This window comes from Candida margitis (genome assembly GCF_024628925.1).
Source record: "Candida margitis strain CBS 14175 chromosome Unknown scaffold2, whole genome shotgun sequence".
NCBI classification, from domain to species: Eukaryota; Fungi; Ascomycota; class Pichiomycetes; order Serinales; family Debaryomycetaceae; genus Lodderomyces; species Lodderomyces margitis.
The window spans coordinates 266,447-280,878 of record NW_026261802.1 but is presented as its reverse complement, the minus strand read 5'-3'; the positions used below and the strand labels follow the sequence as shown (position 1 = coordinate 280,878).

The 14,432-nt window shown below is 38.5% G+C and overlaps 3 protein-coding genes across 3 annotated transcripts; 1 reads left to right on the top strand and 2 right to left on the bottom strand. All coding sequences in view use genetic code 12, as the record gives it.

Moving 5' to 3' along the window:
- Positions 1-7,093: 7,093 nt before the first annotated feature.
- Positions 7,094-9,289, top strand: CANMA_002180 (uncharacterized protein; the record flags this gene model as incomplete). Its single annotated transcript, XM_051814220.1, has 1 exon — positions 7,094-9,289. One exon carries the CDS (start codon positions 7,094-7,096, stop codon positions 9,287-9,289), a length of 2,196 nt encoding a protein of 731 aa, XP_051672256.1.
- A 121-nt stretch (positions 9,290-9,410) lies between these two features.
- On the bottom strand, positions 9,411-10,874 carry CANMA_002179 (catalase; the record flags this gene model as incomplete). Its single annotated transcript, XM_051814219.1, has 1 exon — positions 9,411-10,874. One exon carries the CDS (start codon positions 10,872-10,874, stop codon positions 9,411-9,413), a length of 1,464 nt encoding a protein of 487 aa, XP_051672255.1.
- A 1,045-nt stretch (positions 10,875-11,919) lies between these two features.
- Positions 11,920-13,383, bottom strand: CANMA_002178 (catalase; the record flags this gene model as incomplete). The annotated part of the gene is made up of 1 exon (XM_051814218.1): positions 11,920-13,383. The coding sequence occupies one exon, from the start codon at positions 13,381-13,383 to the stop codon at positions 11,920-11,922; it is 1,464 nt and encodes a 487-aa protein (XP_051672254.1).
- Between the last annotated feature and the right edge of the window lie 1,049 nt (positions 13,384-14,432).

Here is a 14,432-nt window from a genome sequence, read left to right as displayed (position 1 = left end):
GTATATGCTCTCTCAGTTGTTTTTATTGTCACAAAGTTGAATACACTTGGTAGCTCTGTTATGTATGGAAATTCAATTGTGTGTGTACCTGACTCAAGCGGAACGCAATAAACAATTTTATCTTTAGTGGTAAATTCTTATTTTATTTCCGATGCGTCAATTGAAGCCACAAAATGAAATTAATTTTTTATTGTTTTTATGTTTTTTTTACTGTCGGGGTAAAAAAAAAATCTAAGAAAACAAACTTTTTAAGCTTCTTGCAGATACTGAGGTGTGGGTGTAAGCGACAATTAGGCTGTTTTCCCCGTTATGCGTTTTGTGTCTTTATTGACTCTTGGTGGAAAAATTGAAAATTTTTTTGTTTTTTAATTTTTTTATTTGGTTTGTTCACAAACGCTCTATATCAAACAATTTGCACTATTTTTATTACTCAGTGTCGGTCTTTTTGCCAAGTATTGCAAGTTTGTTGAAATGTACCCCTTTGTTGTTGCGGTGCGCAAAGGTGAATGAGTAAAACAGTGTGTAGCAATATATTTTTACTAGATTTCAATAAGCGCTTGAAAAATTTACCTTCTGCAAATACTTAATTTTTGAAGCTGGGGTTGTTCGTACTTTGTTCCTGGCGGTTTCTGGTTCGGTGACTTTTACGAGTGTAGAGTGTCTGTGTTTTTTTGTCCTTCTCACTCTAAGGTCTTTGTCGCTTCTCACTACTTTCTAATTTGGAAACAAGTCAATTTTGTGTTTGTTGTCCCTTTTAAGTAAAAAAAGTTGTATTGATCGACGTAAAAAGCCTGTTATCTTTAATAACTGTGGAGATGACCTCAGGGTGCTACTTGCTTATCTGCGTTGTGGAATAACAAGGGAAGATGACAATAGGACAGTCTTGTTGAATACGTATGCGGTTGTTTTCAATATTTGATGGGTTGTTACGTAGTAATGTAGTAGTCAGGATTGTTGTGTTCCACAGCGATTGAATTGAGCTGTGTGGGTAAGCAGTTATTCGAACGAGGTGAGTATCTCGACTCAATTAAAGGAGTGTACTTGAAGTTATAGTTCTTTGAGTATAAACGATTGGACGAAAACTTAGTGTTTCAAACTGGAAGCTTTGTTGCGTAAAGTGGTTGGCTGGTAGAATGGTGAAGGTGTAATGTAATGTTAATCTATTGCAGATGTGTTTTTCAGTTGTTGTAGTTGTAGATTAAGCTGTTCAATGCATCCAGCCCTCTATTCTGTTCCTTTGCTTGGGTCAATGCAATAGGTGATACTCTTTTGGAAAGGTAACTCAATTGTAAGAGCCTTGAACGCCGCACAGGTAGTAACCAAAGCACTGAATTCAATTGTAAACGTAGACTTTGAGTCGAAACGTAAATTCTCTTTAAGTTTTTTTTAAAAATTTTTTGGTCATAAGTAGTGGAATCTTCTTCCGTATATATATAACATTTAAACACACTAATGGTCTTGAGCCCTTGGAGAGATTGAAAAAATTCAACTCTGTAACACCCAAATTTTTTAGTGTCTGATTGTTTAGAGAATAGAGTCTAATAATACAACGCGCAGAAAACAAAGCGGATTTGTTGTGAGATTTTTTTTTTATATTTTATATTTTATATTTATATTTTTTATTTATTATTATTATTATTATTATTTTTTCTATTGTATTCCAAAGCTTTGCCTTTGTTAATAATGGCAACGCCATATGCATGCGCATTTAAGCTTAGGCTTTCATGCTGGGCTTCTTAAAGCTGTATATAAAGTACAATAGGAGAGTATGTTCAAGTTTTCTTATGGATTTCAGTAAACTAAATTAAATTGTTGTTAAAAACCTTTTGTACACTCCCCTTTGTTTAGGCTTTATTTTTAAAAATTTTATGTACGCTCTTTTGTCTGCGGTAAAAAGCTTAGGCAATCAGCAAATTTTGTAGTATTTGGTCTATTGTTGTTGTATTTCTTTTTGTTTGGTTATATCTAATTCCGTAATTGGTTGAAGAGAGAAGAGAAGAGGAGAGGAGAGGTCCCTTTGTTAACATTATATTACTCTTTGGTTATGGGCCAATTCTTACGTAATAATTCAAACAAAGGAATCGACTTTGGCAATACACTCTTCGCGAAACTTTTACACCCCCTACCCACCCCATAAGGATTTGAACCACACACCCACACTTTTTTTTTTATTCAAACAATAGTTTATGCAGATACGCATAACCGATATTGGCCTAGTGGAAAACGCCTTTGAGTAAATGTTCCATGCATGTATTAAGTTACTATAAAAGTGGAGGCTGGGCTGAGACTGTGTGTAAGCATGGGGCGTCACCACGGTGGTTCGATGATTTTGCTGTGCTGCTTTATACCTTTCTCAGGGTCCAGATCGGTTGAGTTTTTTTTCTCTTGTTCAGCACTTTTACGTTGCTCCCTTTGTTTCTCTATAGTTTGACGTTTTGGAAATCTTGCTTAAACTCCATTTGCTTTCAAAGTGGGGCGTCGTCTCCTTGACGAGGCGGGTGTTATACTGTACATAACAAAAGAACTCCTAAAACAACTGCATCTAGTCATAGGCTTTATCCAAGGAGACTTGCTTCATCTTTTCTATCAATATTCTGCCTCATTGAATGCATAAACTCTGGTGTGATAGGTGGAGTTTGAAGTGTGCAAAAAAACATTGAAGGCACAAAACCGCCAATTTCCAGATTTGGGCCAACTTGACTCGCGCAACAAGGTAAATGCCAATAGCTTAATCAAAAACCTTGGAGTACCTGTGGTCAACGACTTGGAAAAGGAAAAAGTTACGTTACCACCAAAGCAAAGATTCACCTAGAGAATGTACTAAGTTAGACACAAAATTAGTGTTTGCTGGTTTAGAGCCCTGAGTCGCTCTTTTGTTTGGTTCTCTCTACTGAAGAGCACCAAGCCTATATTATATACATTCCGCTTTGCCTATTTATTGATTGGAAATAGAAACGTCAAACAAACTTGCTTCGCTTAAAGTTGCTTTACTCAAAAAGGCACATAGATATCCATCTCGGTTTTTTCTGTATTTGCTCTATTCCAAGAGTTGTTGAACTGAAAAAAGGTATTTATAAAAGCAGTGAGATTAGACACTGGTTCAGCAAAGGGCTTTGCTATACTCTCGTAGCTTCTTTTGACACAGAAGCGTACTTTCTGTGGTGTTTTAAAAATAAGTCATGCAGGGAGCTTTCAAATGCAGTCGGTAGCCACTCTTGAAATACAATCTCTTTAGTTCTAGGATCGATCTACTACAGAGCAATTGATTTCTCAAAGTAGATGAAATTGGTTTTAGGGCTTTTTTTCAGGGCTCGCTTGTGCATAAGGTTGTGTATATAACAAAACCATTTGTTTTTTAAGTAACTGCACAGATATCCACAATTTTTATTTTTCTTTATTTCTTTTATTTTAATTTATTAATCCTTTTTTTTTGTCAGATAAAAAGGTTGGTACAAAGTCCCCTTTTGTTTAATAATAGATTGGTTAATCTGTTCAATGCGATTACATTTACTGATTGTAGTTTTGCATTGTCTGTTCTGTATATAATATTGCAATTGAAATGAGCCCGCTTTAAAACTAAAAACAGAGGACAAATATTTCAAAACGCCGTTTATCTTGTCAGGCTATGTCTTGTTGTATTGTTTTTTCGTAATTACAGAAAATAGATAAGCAATTGACAATTTTCCACACGAGGATATTCTGATATGAAGGGGTTTTATTCATGGAGTATGGGGCACACATCTGAAAGCCCAATCAAACGTTCGAATATTATAACCAACCCCAACCCCCCCATTTTTTTAAGTTATGTTGACAAAAATTAAAATAATCCGCGCATGTGATGTTTCTTAAAGCAAAGAAATATAAGCTCACTCCACTTGGCAATGCACAGTGCTTTGCTCTGCTTTTCTTTTCCGCGCAAAGGACAAGTAGGGACCTTTTGGAACCTTCTTTACACACTATCGTTTCACTAACGTCTTTTGAGGGCCAGAATTTTGCTAAACCCCAATCCATATACTGAAAATTTCGTCTTAAACGCAAGAGTCTGGCTATGATTAATCCAATTATAAATGCCCCGCAGTCTTTTGGAAAACACTAGCAAATGGCCCTATTTCTGCAACAGGATGACTTTCTCAATTGATGCTTCATTAGTAGAAAAACAAGTAGATGGATTTGCTTGTTTTATTTTCGGGTAGGCTGATTTATTTCCCGACTATCTCCAACCAATCTGTCTTTTATGCATGAAGAAAGTACAATGAAGGGTTTGCTTATGTCAGTTTCAATTAGCTCTCAATAGAAATGAGGCGGGAGGGGGAGGAGCATTGATGATATCATTTAGGATCTCACCAAGCAATCGGTTTCCCCATTAGAGAGATTCAAAGACGTTCAAAACCAGTGCATAAATTACATGGGACAAAAAGTATGCCCTTTGAAAAGAAAGTTTTTTTTTCAGTTCGTAAAATTCGGTTGTCATGGCAACAAATCAAAGTTGTCTTAGATGTGTGTTTTTGAGTTTCATTCGATTGCAAAGCAACGTTAATCGCTAATGGCATCACCACAATTGTAGCCCTATTTACACAACTCTGGCAAGTCGAACCGGTTCCACCTAATCCGCTCTTTGCTTGACATGGTTCAATATCCTGTTTTCCTCGTAGATGTGATTCGTGGAACAGACGCTGCCTCCGTTGCGACGTTTTGAGCTCATTTTATTGTCTTATTTTGTGAGGTAGTGTAACTGTTGCTTTAGCTCTAAAGAAAGAATCCAAATAAACCGTACCACTTTATTGCAGATCCAGTCAAGATACAGATATCAGACTTTTGTCATTTTCTGTATTGTTTATACTGCAGGCATTGAAGTGCAAAACGAAGAAAAAACAAAGTCACCCCATACAGCTGCAGAAGGCAAATAACCTTTTGTCTAATGCGTGAAATCAGCTGACATTCATTTTGAAGTTAGACTATGCATTAAGTATGAGTAGGAGACTTTCAGACATGATTGTGAAATTTCTTCAAACTTTTACTGCATTCTATTTTTTGCAAAAAATTATTTATTTTTTTTATTTGTTTTACTTTGTATCCGCAAGCCCAATATGCAATCACATTCAACCAATTTCAGAAGGATAAGCGAGTTGCATGGGTTCTTCCTTTTACCGATGCAGACGTATGCTAATTTCATATACCTTCGGTTGGTACTTTTTCGTTGTGGTTTCCGATGAAGTAATATCCGAAGTTTAAAAGATTGGCTGTGAGTTGGAGATTTGGAGGATCGCAAAAAGCAGGTTGTAGAACCAGCCATAACTCTGAAAAAAAAATACAGCGGAGACCCATACTTAATGCTCAGTGATCTTTAACAGATTTCCTTGCTTGCTCATATTGTCTTGGTTGGATAATTGCTAGGAAACAGTACATAACAAATAATCTACACATTTAGAAAATAAGAGCGTTTATTTTCATGTCTAAATAGAACCAAAACTTTGTTTCAGTCTTCAAACCCAGTTAGAAGTTTCTTCCTCATGCTCTGATGGAAAAGCTTAAAGAAAACATTGAAGCAAACTAGCCTCCATTTTATATCCACTAGTTTCTTACTCCAATGCTACTGAATCAACAGAGATACTGAACACAAAGGAGCTCATGAAATTTGGTGTACTTTTACTCGCCAGAAATGACACAAGCCAATCATTTTTACATTACGTCATAATTTTTCCGAGACTGTGTGTTTCAGCGTTGCACCCAAAAGTTGACAATTCACGATCACAGTGGTAAAGGGGGTCCAAATGAAATGAGCTTTGCAGTTTGTCGAAATGGGTTAAGTTTAGGAGGAGCTTTGTGGAAAGAGTCTACAAGAACTGAAATCTTTTCTGGCTACGCTTAATAATCACGCAGCCAAGATACATTGTAGCAGCTAAGGCATAACTGTGTCAAATTGAGGGCCTCAGCTTTCCTCTATTTCGGTTAACGGGCTCAAAAAGACACTAACCTGTAGAGAAGGCCCCACTACGTCTATTAATATTCTGTGTCCTTCCAAGCCAGTCGTGCATCACTGTCAAATGTTTCGATGCTCTGCGAACTCCACCGACCCAAGAAAGAACAAAAAAAATTTTTCTCCTTTTCCAGTAACACATACATTCCTTTCTCTTGTTCTTCATACATATACCCACTTCCGGAGTACCAGCGAGACTGATTTTACATCTATTTAGTTGAGCAAAAATGGCTGGAAGGATATCGATATTTATGAGAACGTCCATTGTTAATAATCCAAAATCTTCTTTGTAATCTATACTTAGATTTTTGAATTTCTTTGGTTCGCATGATGGATACATTTTTAACTGAGGGATCTTCTGGATTCGATCCGGGAGGATTTTATAGGATAGCTTAGCTGAATAGCTGCTTGAAGCAGAAAATCGTGTAAATTGTTAATGTGTAGCTGGAGAGGGGGAGTCGCTCTAGTTTCTTCTTGTTGTGAACACTCGCACCCTAATGTTATGGCTGTCTTTTAGAGTAATGCGAGAGTGCCACTCCACTACAATGCTCTGATTGAGATTGTATATATAGAGCTTTCCCTAATGTGCCTCTTCTTTGGGGGGGAGATTCGATGAGATCTAATACCTCGGTATAAATAAAACAGTAGAAAAAGAAAACAGACGCGTAACTTTTTGAAGACAGAAAAGTAAACAATACAAATAATCCACAATAACATAACATACACACTAAAACATCAATTGTATCTCGTATTCTGATTGCGCACGGCGTTCACCTGCCCAGCAACCCCTATTGACCCGTGTCAGGCGGTGTCAGTAATGGACACACCATCCCATAACCATTGATTAGATGGGCCCTTTACTCTCGAAAATGAACCTTTTAAAATACTCATGAATGAAAAATTTGGCGCTTAAATAGGGGGTGGTGGGAGACGAGGTTGGAGTCTGAAATAAAATTACAAGGCGTCTCTAATTTAATCTTTTCATTCATTCATTTGTTTCCTTTTGTTTTCTTTTGCATAATCAAAAAAAGAAAAATAAAAAAAAATAATAACAATCTTTTCATTCATTACCATCAACCTTGATAAAGAGTCCTAATAGTAACAAACATGATCACGATGGCACCACCAGCCTCATCGCATCAACCCCCCAATCCACAGTTAGCCGAGAATGTGCCCCAACAACAGCAATTACAAAAACCAAAAACTAAAAGCTTTAGTCAATCAGCAATTTCGTCGTCACCTCGCGCCCTTGCTACTCCAGTGAGATCTCTCACAATCTCCAAGCCCAAAACGAAGAAAGAAAGTGAAGTATCGAGTACATTTAAATCTACCATCATTCTAGTTGCCAAGTACACCTTTGCTGCTGAATCTTCCAATGAATTGAGTGTTACCAAGGGAGATATATTAAAAATGCTAGACCAACCGCGCGACGGATGGATATTGGTAAAATACATTGACAAAGTACATGCGCCGGGTTTGATTCCTGCTAGTTATGTTGACATTGCAGTAAATGACCAAACAAACCCAATCACTATCAATTGGTTGCACGGAAATGAAAATCCTGACATTGTGAAGGAGCACAACTACCTCAATTTGCAATTCAACAAAACAGAAGCTATTTTTGAAACAATCAACAACAAAGCCTATCCAGTATCTGCTTCAATCCTGAACTTTCTTTTGTACAAGGATAGATATTGGTACCGGTTGGATGTAGAATTCAGTGACAGGTCAAGAGGCTACTTGTGTCGGTATTATCAAAATTTCTACAATTTGCATATATCGTTGTTGGAGTTTGTTAGCCGGGCCAACAGCCAAAATGCACAACTGGACGACTTTAAGTTGCCAAAATTGCCAGAACCGTTACCAACTGCTACCGACAAATCGGGTGAGAGAGACAGTGACTCGACTACAGATTCGGAGAAAAGTTTTGAGCAGGAAGTAATCCAGGTTAATATGTTGTTGCAAAGATGCAATGACTTGAACGTTTACATTAACAAGTTAATTTTGAAAAAATACTTTCAAACTTCGAAAGAATTGATCGAATGGTTGGAGTTGGGTTATAACGAATTGCCGGGCTTTATTCTTAGGCCATCTGATGAGGATTACGAGTCAAAATTGACCAATGATGAAATAAACACCAGAATTCTTTCTGAATCGATAGATGTTCTAAAGGATCACGAAGAAAAGAAGTCGCAGTTGGAACAAGAGTTGCAAGCTTTGAAGAAAGCAGAAATCGTGGATAAAATTGACGATGCTGATTTACCAGCAAGAACAAAGTCGAAAAACATATACAATAATTACCAACAAGCGTCTCATATGATGTCGATGTCTCAAGCTTCAAGACATGATTCAGTGAAATTGGGAAGGGCAATGTCAAAATCAAACCACCATAATGAAAGCAGGGTTGATGGGCAAAAGAACCTGCCACGGGTGCTGCATAAACAAGCAAACGACTCCACTCATGCTGACACATCAAGCAACAGCATTTCTACTAGTTTCTCTCCAGTTGAAGAAGATAATCATGGTGGAGGCTCACCAGATACATCTCATGGCTCAGTAAAGTTATCTCGCAGTGGTTCGTCAAAGCCTAAAAGTCTTGCCAAAGAGCCCGAAACACCGTCACAACCACTATTCACTGGAGCACCTGTTTCGTCACCACAAAATAGCAAGTACATGGCGAATGAATCAATTGTGCCACCGAATTTGCAATCGCCACAATTGCAGCAAAACTCGCCCAAAATAGCCAGTCCCGTTATGCATTCTCCAAATTATCAGTATAATCCTAGGCTTGGATCATTACCAAAAGTCAAGACCCAGCCCCAGCCTCAACATCAACACCAACACCAACCAGTTCACCCTAATCACGATAAGCCATACCATTTGCCACAACGCGTGTCATCCAAGATGTCACCATTGGGTGTCAACTCTCATGTTTTCCCTATTAGTGGCTACACCACAGCGAGACAACCTGCTAGCAGTGCTGACACGTCACACTTTTCCAACCCATCGAGTTTTTCTCACAGCTCCGGATCTCCCTCACCTACTGCTGCTAATGCATTGTCCAATGATAACCATCAATTCATTAGATGTAAAATAGTAAACTCAAATGATGAAATACTCACTGTGAAATTACTCAAGTCTCAAATTAAGACCATTGGCGATTTCAAAAACTTAATCAAGAGTAAAGTATTCTACAACAAGTTATTTATCAAACTACCCAACTTGAACAACTTTGAAAACATTGACGTTGTCAAGTTCAACATTACCGAATTTTTAAAATTCAATGATAGAGTATTATTGAGAATCGCCTAGTGGGGGGGATAGATCCTCCTTTCCAATTCATTTCTCTTTTATGTATAACTACGTGTATCTTTTGTATTAGTATAATAAATGTATCACTTAAACAAAATCACTATATAAACTAGCAGAAATGCTACTTGCCTGTTTGAAATACCTCTCTCTTTATAGCTTCTGCTAAATCAGGGCTGACACCACCAAAATACTTAAATACCCTTTCTTGAATTTCCAGTTCAACCTTAGCAACGTCGACACCAATGTTATGAGCCAAGTTTCTTCTATCAGTTTCGGACAAAACATTGTTGTAGAGATCTGCAGGCTGGTCAAATTCCGCTGCGGTGGCAACCCACTCGAACGGTTCAGCTGGACCTTCCCACACTTCTTGATACTGTTGGATAGGGAATGATTTGATAGTGACCTTGTTCCTGTTGGTCAAGTAGTTTGGAGCTTTGCCATAATTTCCATTTACATTCATAAACCCGTCCCTCTCGCTTGGTGCATACACTTGGGCACCTCCTTTGAGCGGACAGTTCACCGGAATTTGGCTAAAATTAACCCCTAACCGGTACCTTTGGGTGTCAGTGTAAGAAAACAACCTTCCTTGTAAGACCGGATCAGCCGAAGGTTGCATAGATGGAACAGTATTGGCTGGGGAAAACGCAGCTTGTTCAACTTCAGCAAAATAGTTGAGTGGGTTTTCATTCAATGTCAATTTACCGAATCTTCTCAATGGATAGTCCTTATGGGGCCAAGTCTTGGTCATATCAAAGACGGAAAATGGTGCATTCTTTGCTTGTTCCTCGGTCATGGTTTGAACATAACAAGTCCAAGAAGGAAAGTCACCTTGTTCAATACTATTGAACAAATCATCCTGAGCTGCATCGGGGTTTTCGCCAGCAAGACGAATGGCTTCTTCAATTGTATGATTTTTTATACCTTGGTCAGTCAACTGATGAATACGCACGTAAACCCAATCATTGTTTGCATTGGCCCATTTAAATGTGTGAGCCGAAAAACCATGCATATGTCTAAATGATGCAGGAGTTCCACGATCAGTGTACAATATGGTGACTTGGTGAACAGTTTCGGGATTCAAGGTGAAGAAATCCCAAGCCGCGTTGGGGTCCTTTGAGTTGGTTTGGGGGTTTCTCTTCTGAACGTGGTTTACGTCAACAAACTTGGAAGGATCCCTGATGAAAAACACTGGAGTATGGATGTATACAAAGTCCAAGATGCCTTCTGAAGTGTAAAATTTGGTGGCAAAGCCTCTAACATCTCTAGCTGAGTCATTAGCACCTGATTCAGCGGCAACAAGGGAGAAGCGAGTAAAAGTTTTGGTCTTTTTGCCAACTTCGTTTAAGAAATCAGCCGAGCAGATGTCAGTGATATCATCAGTAACTTCGAACACACCGTGTGCGCCTGAACCTCGGCCGTGTACCACTCTTTCTGGAATCCTCTCTCTATCGAAATGAGCCAAGTTGTCAATCAAGTCAATATCCTGTAATAACAATGGACCATGTTTGCCAACTCTTTGAGTGGCATAAGGTGGGTTTGGAATTGCCTGTCCTTGTGAATTGGTAAGGATTGGAGGTGGTGCCATAGTATAATTGACCCTGTAATCTAGTCTCTTCAATAGCGTATAGAACTAAAGGGAAAACAATTCAACTAAAACAAACACGGAAGCACTGGCTCTTTATATATACCCTCTATTTTTTGGCGTTGTAGAATATTGACGAATTAACTGTCCAACCACCATAGTTACCATAGTTACCACAGTTACAAAGTGGAGACTTGTTCAATACCATAAAGATCCTTGAGAACACAAATTCAGAGGAACTTCGACAGCTAGCAAATATTCCTTCCATTGAGATCTAAGGGAACAATTTGGTGGAAGAACTTTTAGTATTTGGAATATTGAAGAAGGGGAAAGGCTGGTTAATATGCAGGATCAGAGACTTAAATATACAGTACGTATAACAGTGCAGATTAAATTAAAGATTCTAAGTAATCTTCCACCAAGGGGGAAGAGAGAGGGATGCGGGAAAAAAAAAAGAAGGGGGAGAAAAGTCGCGGGTGACGTGAATTCCGTTATTGGTTTAAGGTATGGATCTTGTGCTACTTGGAAGGGTACAGGCGGAAACTCCAAAGACAATTGCTTCTTGAGCTATCAGTTTCATTAAAGGAACACGGCTGTGTGTTTACAAATCTCTCTCTCAAAACGTTTACAGTACACGGATCTGTTTAGAGTTAAAAGGCGGGAAAGGGATGAGAATAGCAAGTATTTTATGTTTTACAATAAATGGCGCATTTAATAACGCGGAGTTTAATTGATTACCAAATTGCAAATGCATTGCAGTTCATTGGTCACATACGTCACTAGCAAAATTGACCTTGAAAGCTAAATTTGTCAACGGAGCTAGCAATTCATTGTAAAGCACGAACTTAGATCGACAATGTTTGTCTCAATTATTATACGGGATTACTGAAGGTGCTACCAGCTGCTTTTGTTTTAAATGGGAGTATTTGCCCACAACTTAACCTCAATTTCGCCAGACTATTATTCCAAGACTACAATTTCTACATAACATTCTCTAAAGTGAAATAAATACCATTAAAAACAACTATATAACATTGTCACTATACGTTTACTTTCTTGGGTTCAATTGGAAGACTTCCTTTTTGATATCTTCCTCCAACTTTGGACTGACACCTCCAAAGTATTTAAAGACTCTGTCTTGGATATCATGCCTGGCGGCAGAAACATGCCCAGCAATGTTGTGTGCCAAACGTTCTTGTCCACCAGGTTGCTTAGGCAAGACTTTGTTGTAGAATTCAGTAGTTTGAGTCCATTCAGCTGGAGTGGCCTTCCAGTGGAAAGGAGTAGCAGCACCTTCCCAAACCTCCTGGTCCTGTTGGATTGGGAATTGGTCAAATTTGACGTCAACATCCGAAGCCAAGTAGTTTGGAACACCACCGAGGTTACCATTAACCGTCATGAAACCATCTCTAACATTTGGAGCAAAAACATGAGTACCATTGTTTGGATTATTGATTGGAATTTGTGCATAGTTGGCACCCAATCTGTATCTTTGAGTATCATTGTAGGAAAACAATCTTGATTGCAAGACTGGATCAGCGGATGGTTGCATAGATGGAACAGTATTTCCTGGTCCGAAACCAACTTGTTCAGTTTCAGCGAAAAAGTTGTCTGGGTTCTTGTTCAAGGTGAATTTACCGAATCTTCTCAATGGGTAGTCCTTGTGTGGCCAAACCTTGGTCAAGTCAAAGACGGAGAATGGAGCTTGTTTGGCTTGTTCTTCAGTCATGGTTTGAATGTAACAAGTCCACGATGGATAGTCTCCCTTTTCGATAGCTTCAAACAAATCTTCTCTAAGGTAATCTGGGTTCTCACCAGAAATCTTTCCAGCTTCTTCAACAGTCAAAGTCTCAATACCTTGGTCGGACAAGAAGTGGACTTGGACATAGTGCCAGTCACCCTTGGCATTAGACCATTTGTATGTGTGACCAGAGAAACCGTGTTGTTTTCTATACGAAGCTGGAGTACCTCTGTCAGTGAACAAAAGGGTAACTTGATGAACTGATTCTGGGTTGGAAACAAAGTAATCCCAGAACGCATTTGGGTCCTTTAAACCAGATTGTGGGTTTCTCTTTTGGGTGTGAATAAAGTATGGGAACTTGGATGGGTCTCTAATGAAAAAGATTGGAGTATTGTTGTAGACCAAGTCCAAAATACCTTCTTCAGTGTAGAATTTAGTGGAGAATCCTCTTGGATCTCTAACGGTATCGGCAAAGCCTTGTTCACCAGCAACTTGTGAGAATCTAGTAAAGATCTTGGTCTTTTTGCCAATGGTGTCTAAAAACTTGGCTGAGCAAATATCGGTGATGTCGTCAGTAACTTCGAATTCACCGTGAGCACCGGAACCTTTGGCGTGGACAACTCTTTCTGGGATTCTCTCTCTGTCAAAGTGGGCCAAGTTGTCAATCAAGTTGACATCTTGTAACAACAAAGGACCATGTTTACCAATTCTTTGAGTGGCAAAAGGTTCGGGGACTGGGTTACCTTGTGAGTTAGTGAATACGGGAGCCATGATTAATATATTTAGTAGATTAGTTGATGAAGAGTCTGAAGAAGAAGTGATCTGAAGAAGTGACAATTCAGCTCTATTTAAATGCTTGAAACTACAGCAATTCTATCCTTCAAGTCTGGGCTTAATAATAACCTCTACCCAACGTTTTACTCCTATTTTTGCACAATCCTGTAGGTGTGGTGGTTCTATCAAAAAAAAGAACTAAGATAGAAACTGCACAAAAGATGAGAAAAAGAACAATAAGAAATTCCCTGCTTTGGTGTCATCCATTTTCAATTTGGCAAGTTTTGCTTTATAATTTGATGCGGGACGTATTAAAATGAAACCATTTGGAGAAAATACCCGAACAACAGACAGCAAACATAAAAAACTAGTTGTGAATGTTCATTGTGTTTTTGTATGGCTGCAAATGTGCGGATGTTGACTTTGCTTTCTTTTCTTTTATGACTATGCGACCCGTTTTTGTAAAATTGCTATCGTTCTCCTAATTGCGTCAGTGTGTTGTTCTTGTTCTTTTTTTCGTAAGTTTAAGCGCAAGGACTGTTATTGAACCACCACACTTTGTCACTTTTTCGTTTGATATTTGTTACGCATAATTCGCAAAGTCAACAAGAGAGAGAAGCAAGGAAGGAGGAGTAAATGCGGACAATAAGAAAACATCTATAGGGGCAACTTTATTCCTTGTTGCATTATGTAATTTACTTTCTAGTTGTTGCTATTGGTTGAAACTCTATGTTTATTTGACCCACCTGCACCCATCGTAAACAAAAAGCATAACCCCTCCAGCTGTTGTTTACATTGCCTGGCCTGGTGATTTGAAACTGCAAAGAAGTGGTGGTTTTCCTGTTGAGAGATTGCACTACCCCCTGAACTATGATTACATCATGATACTTTGTTTATTTTTTTTGACTGCTTTGGAGCCCTGATCCAAAATAATTCAATTTAGTTGGAACTCCAAAGAAAACATATGATGCTGCTTTGCCATTGGTTACGACAAAGAGAAAGGAAAAAACCAGAGGCAGAGGTGTCCTGTATAATGCCGCTCACAA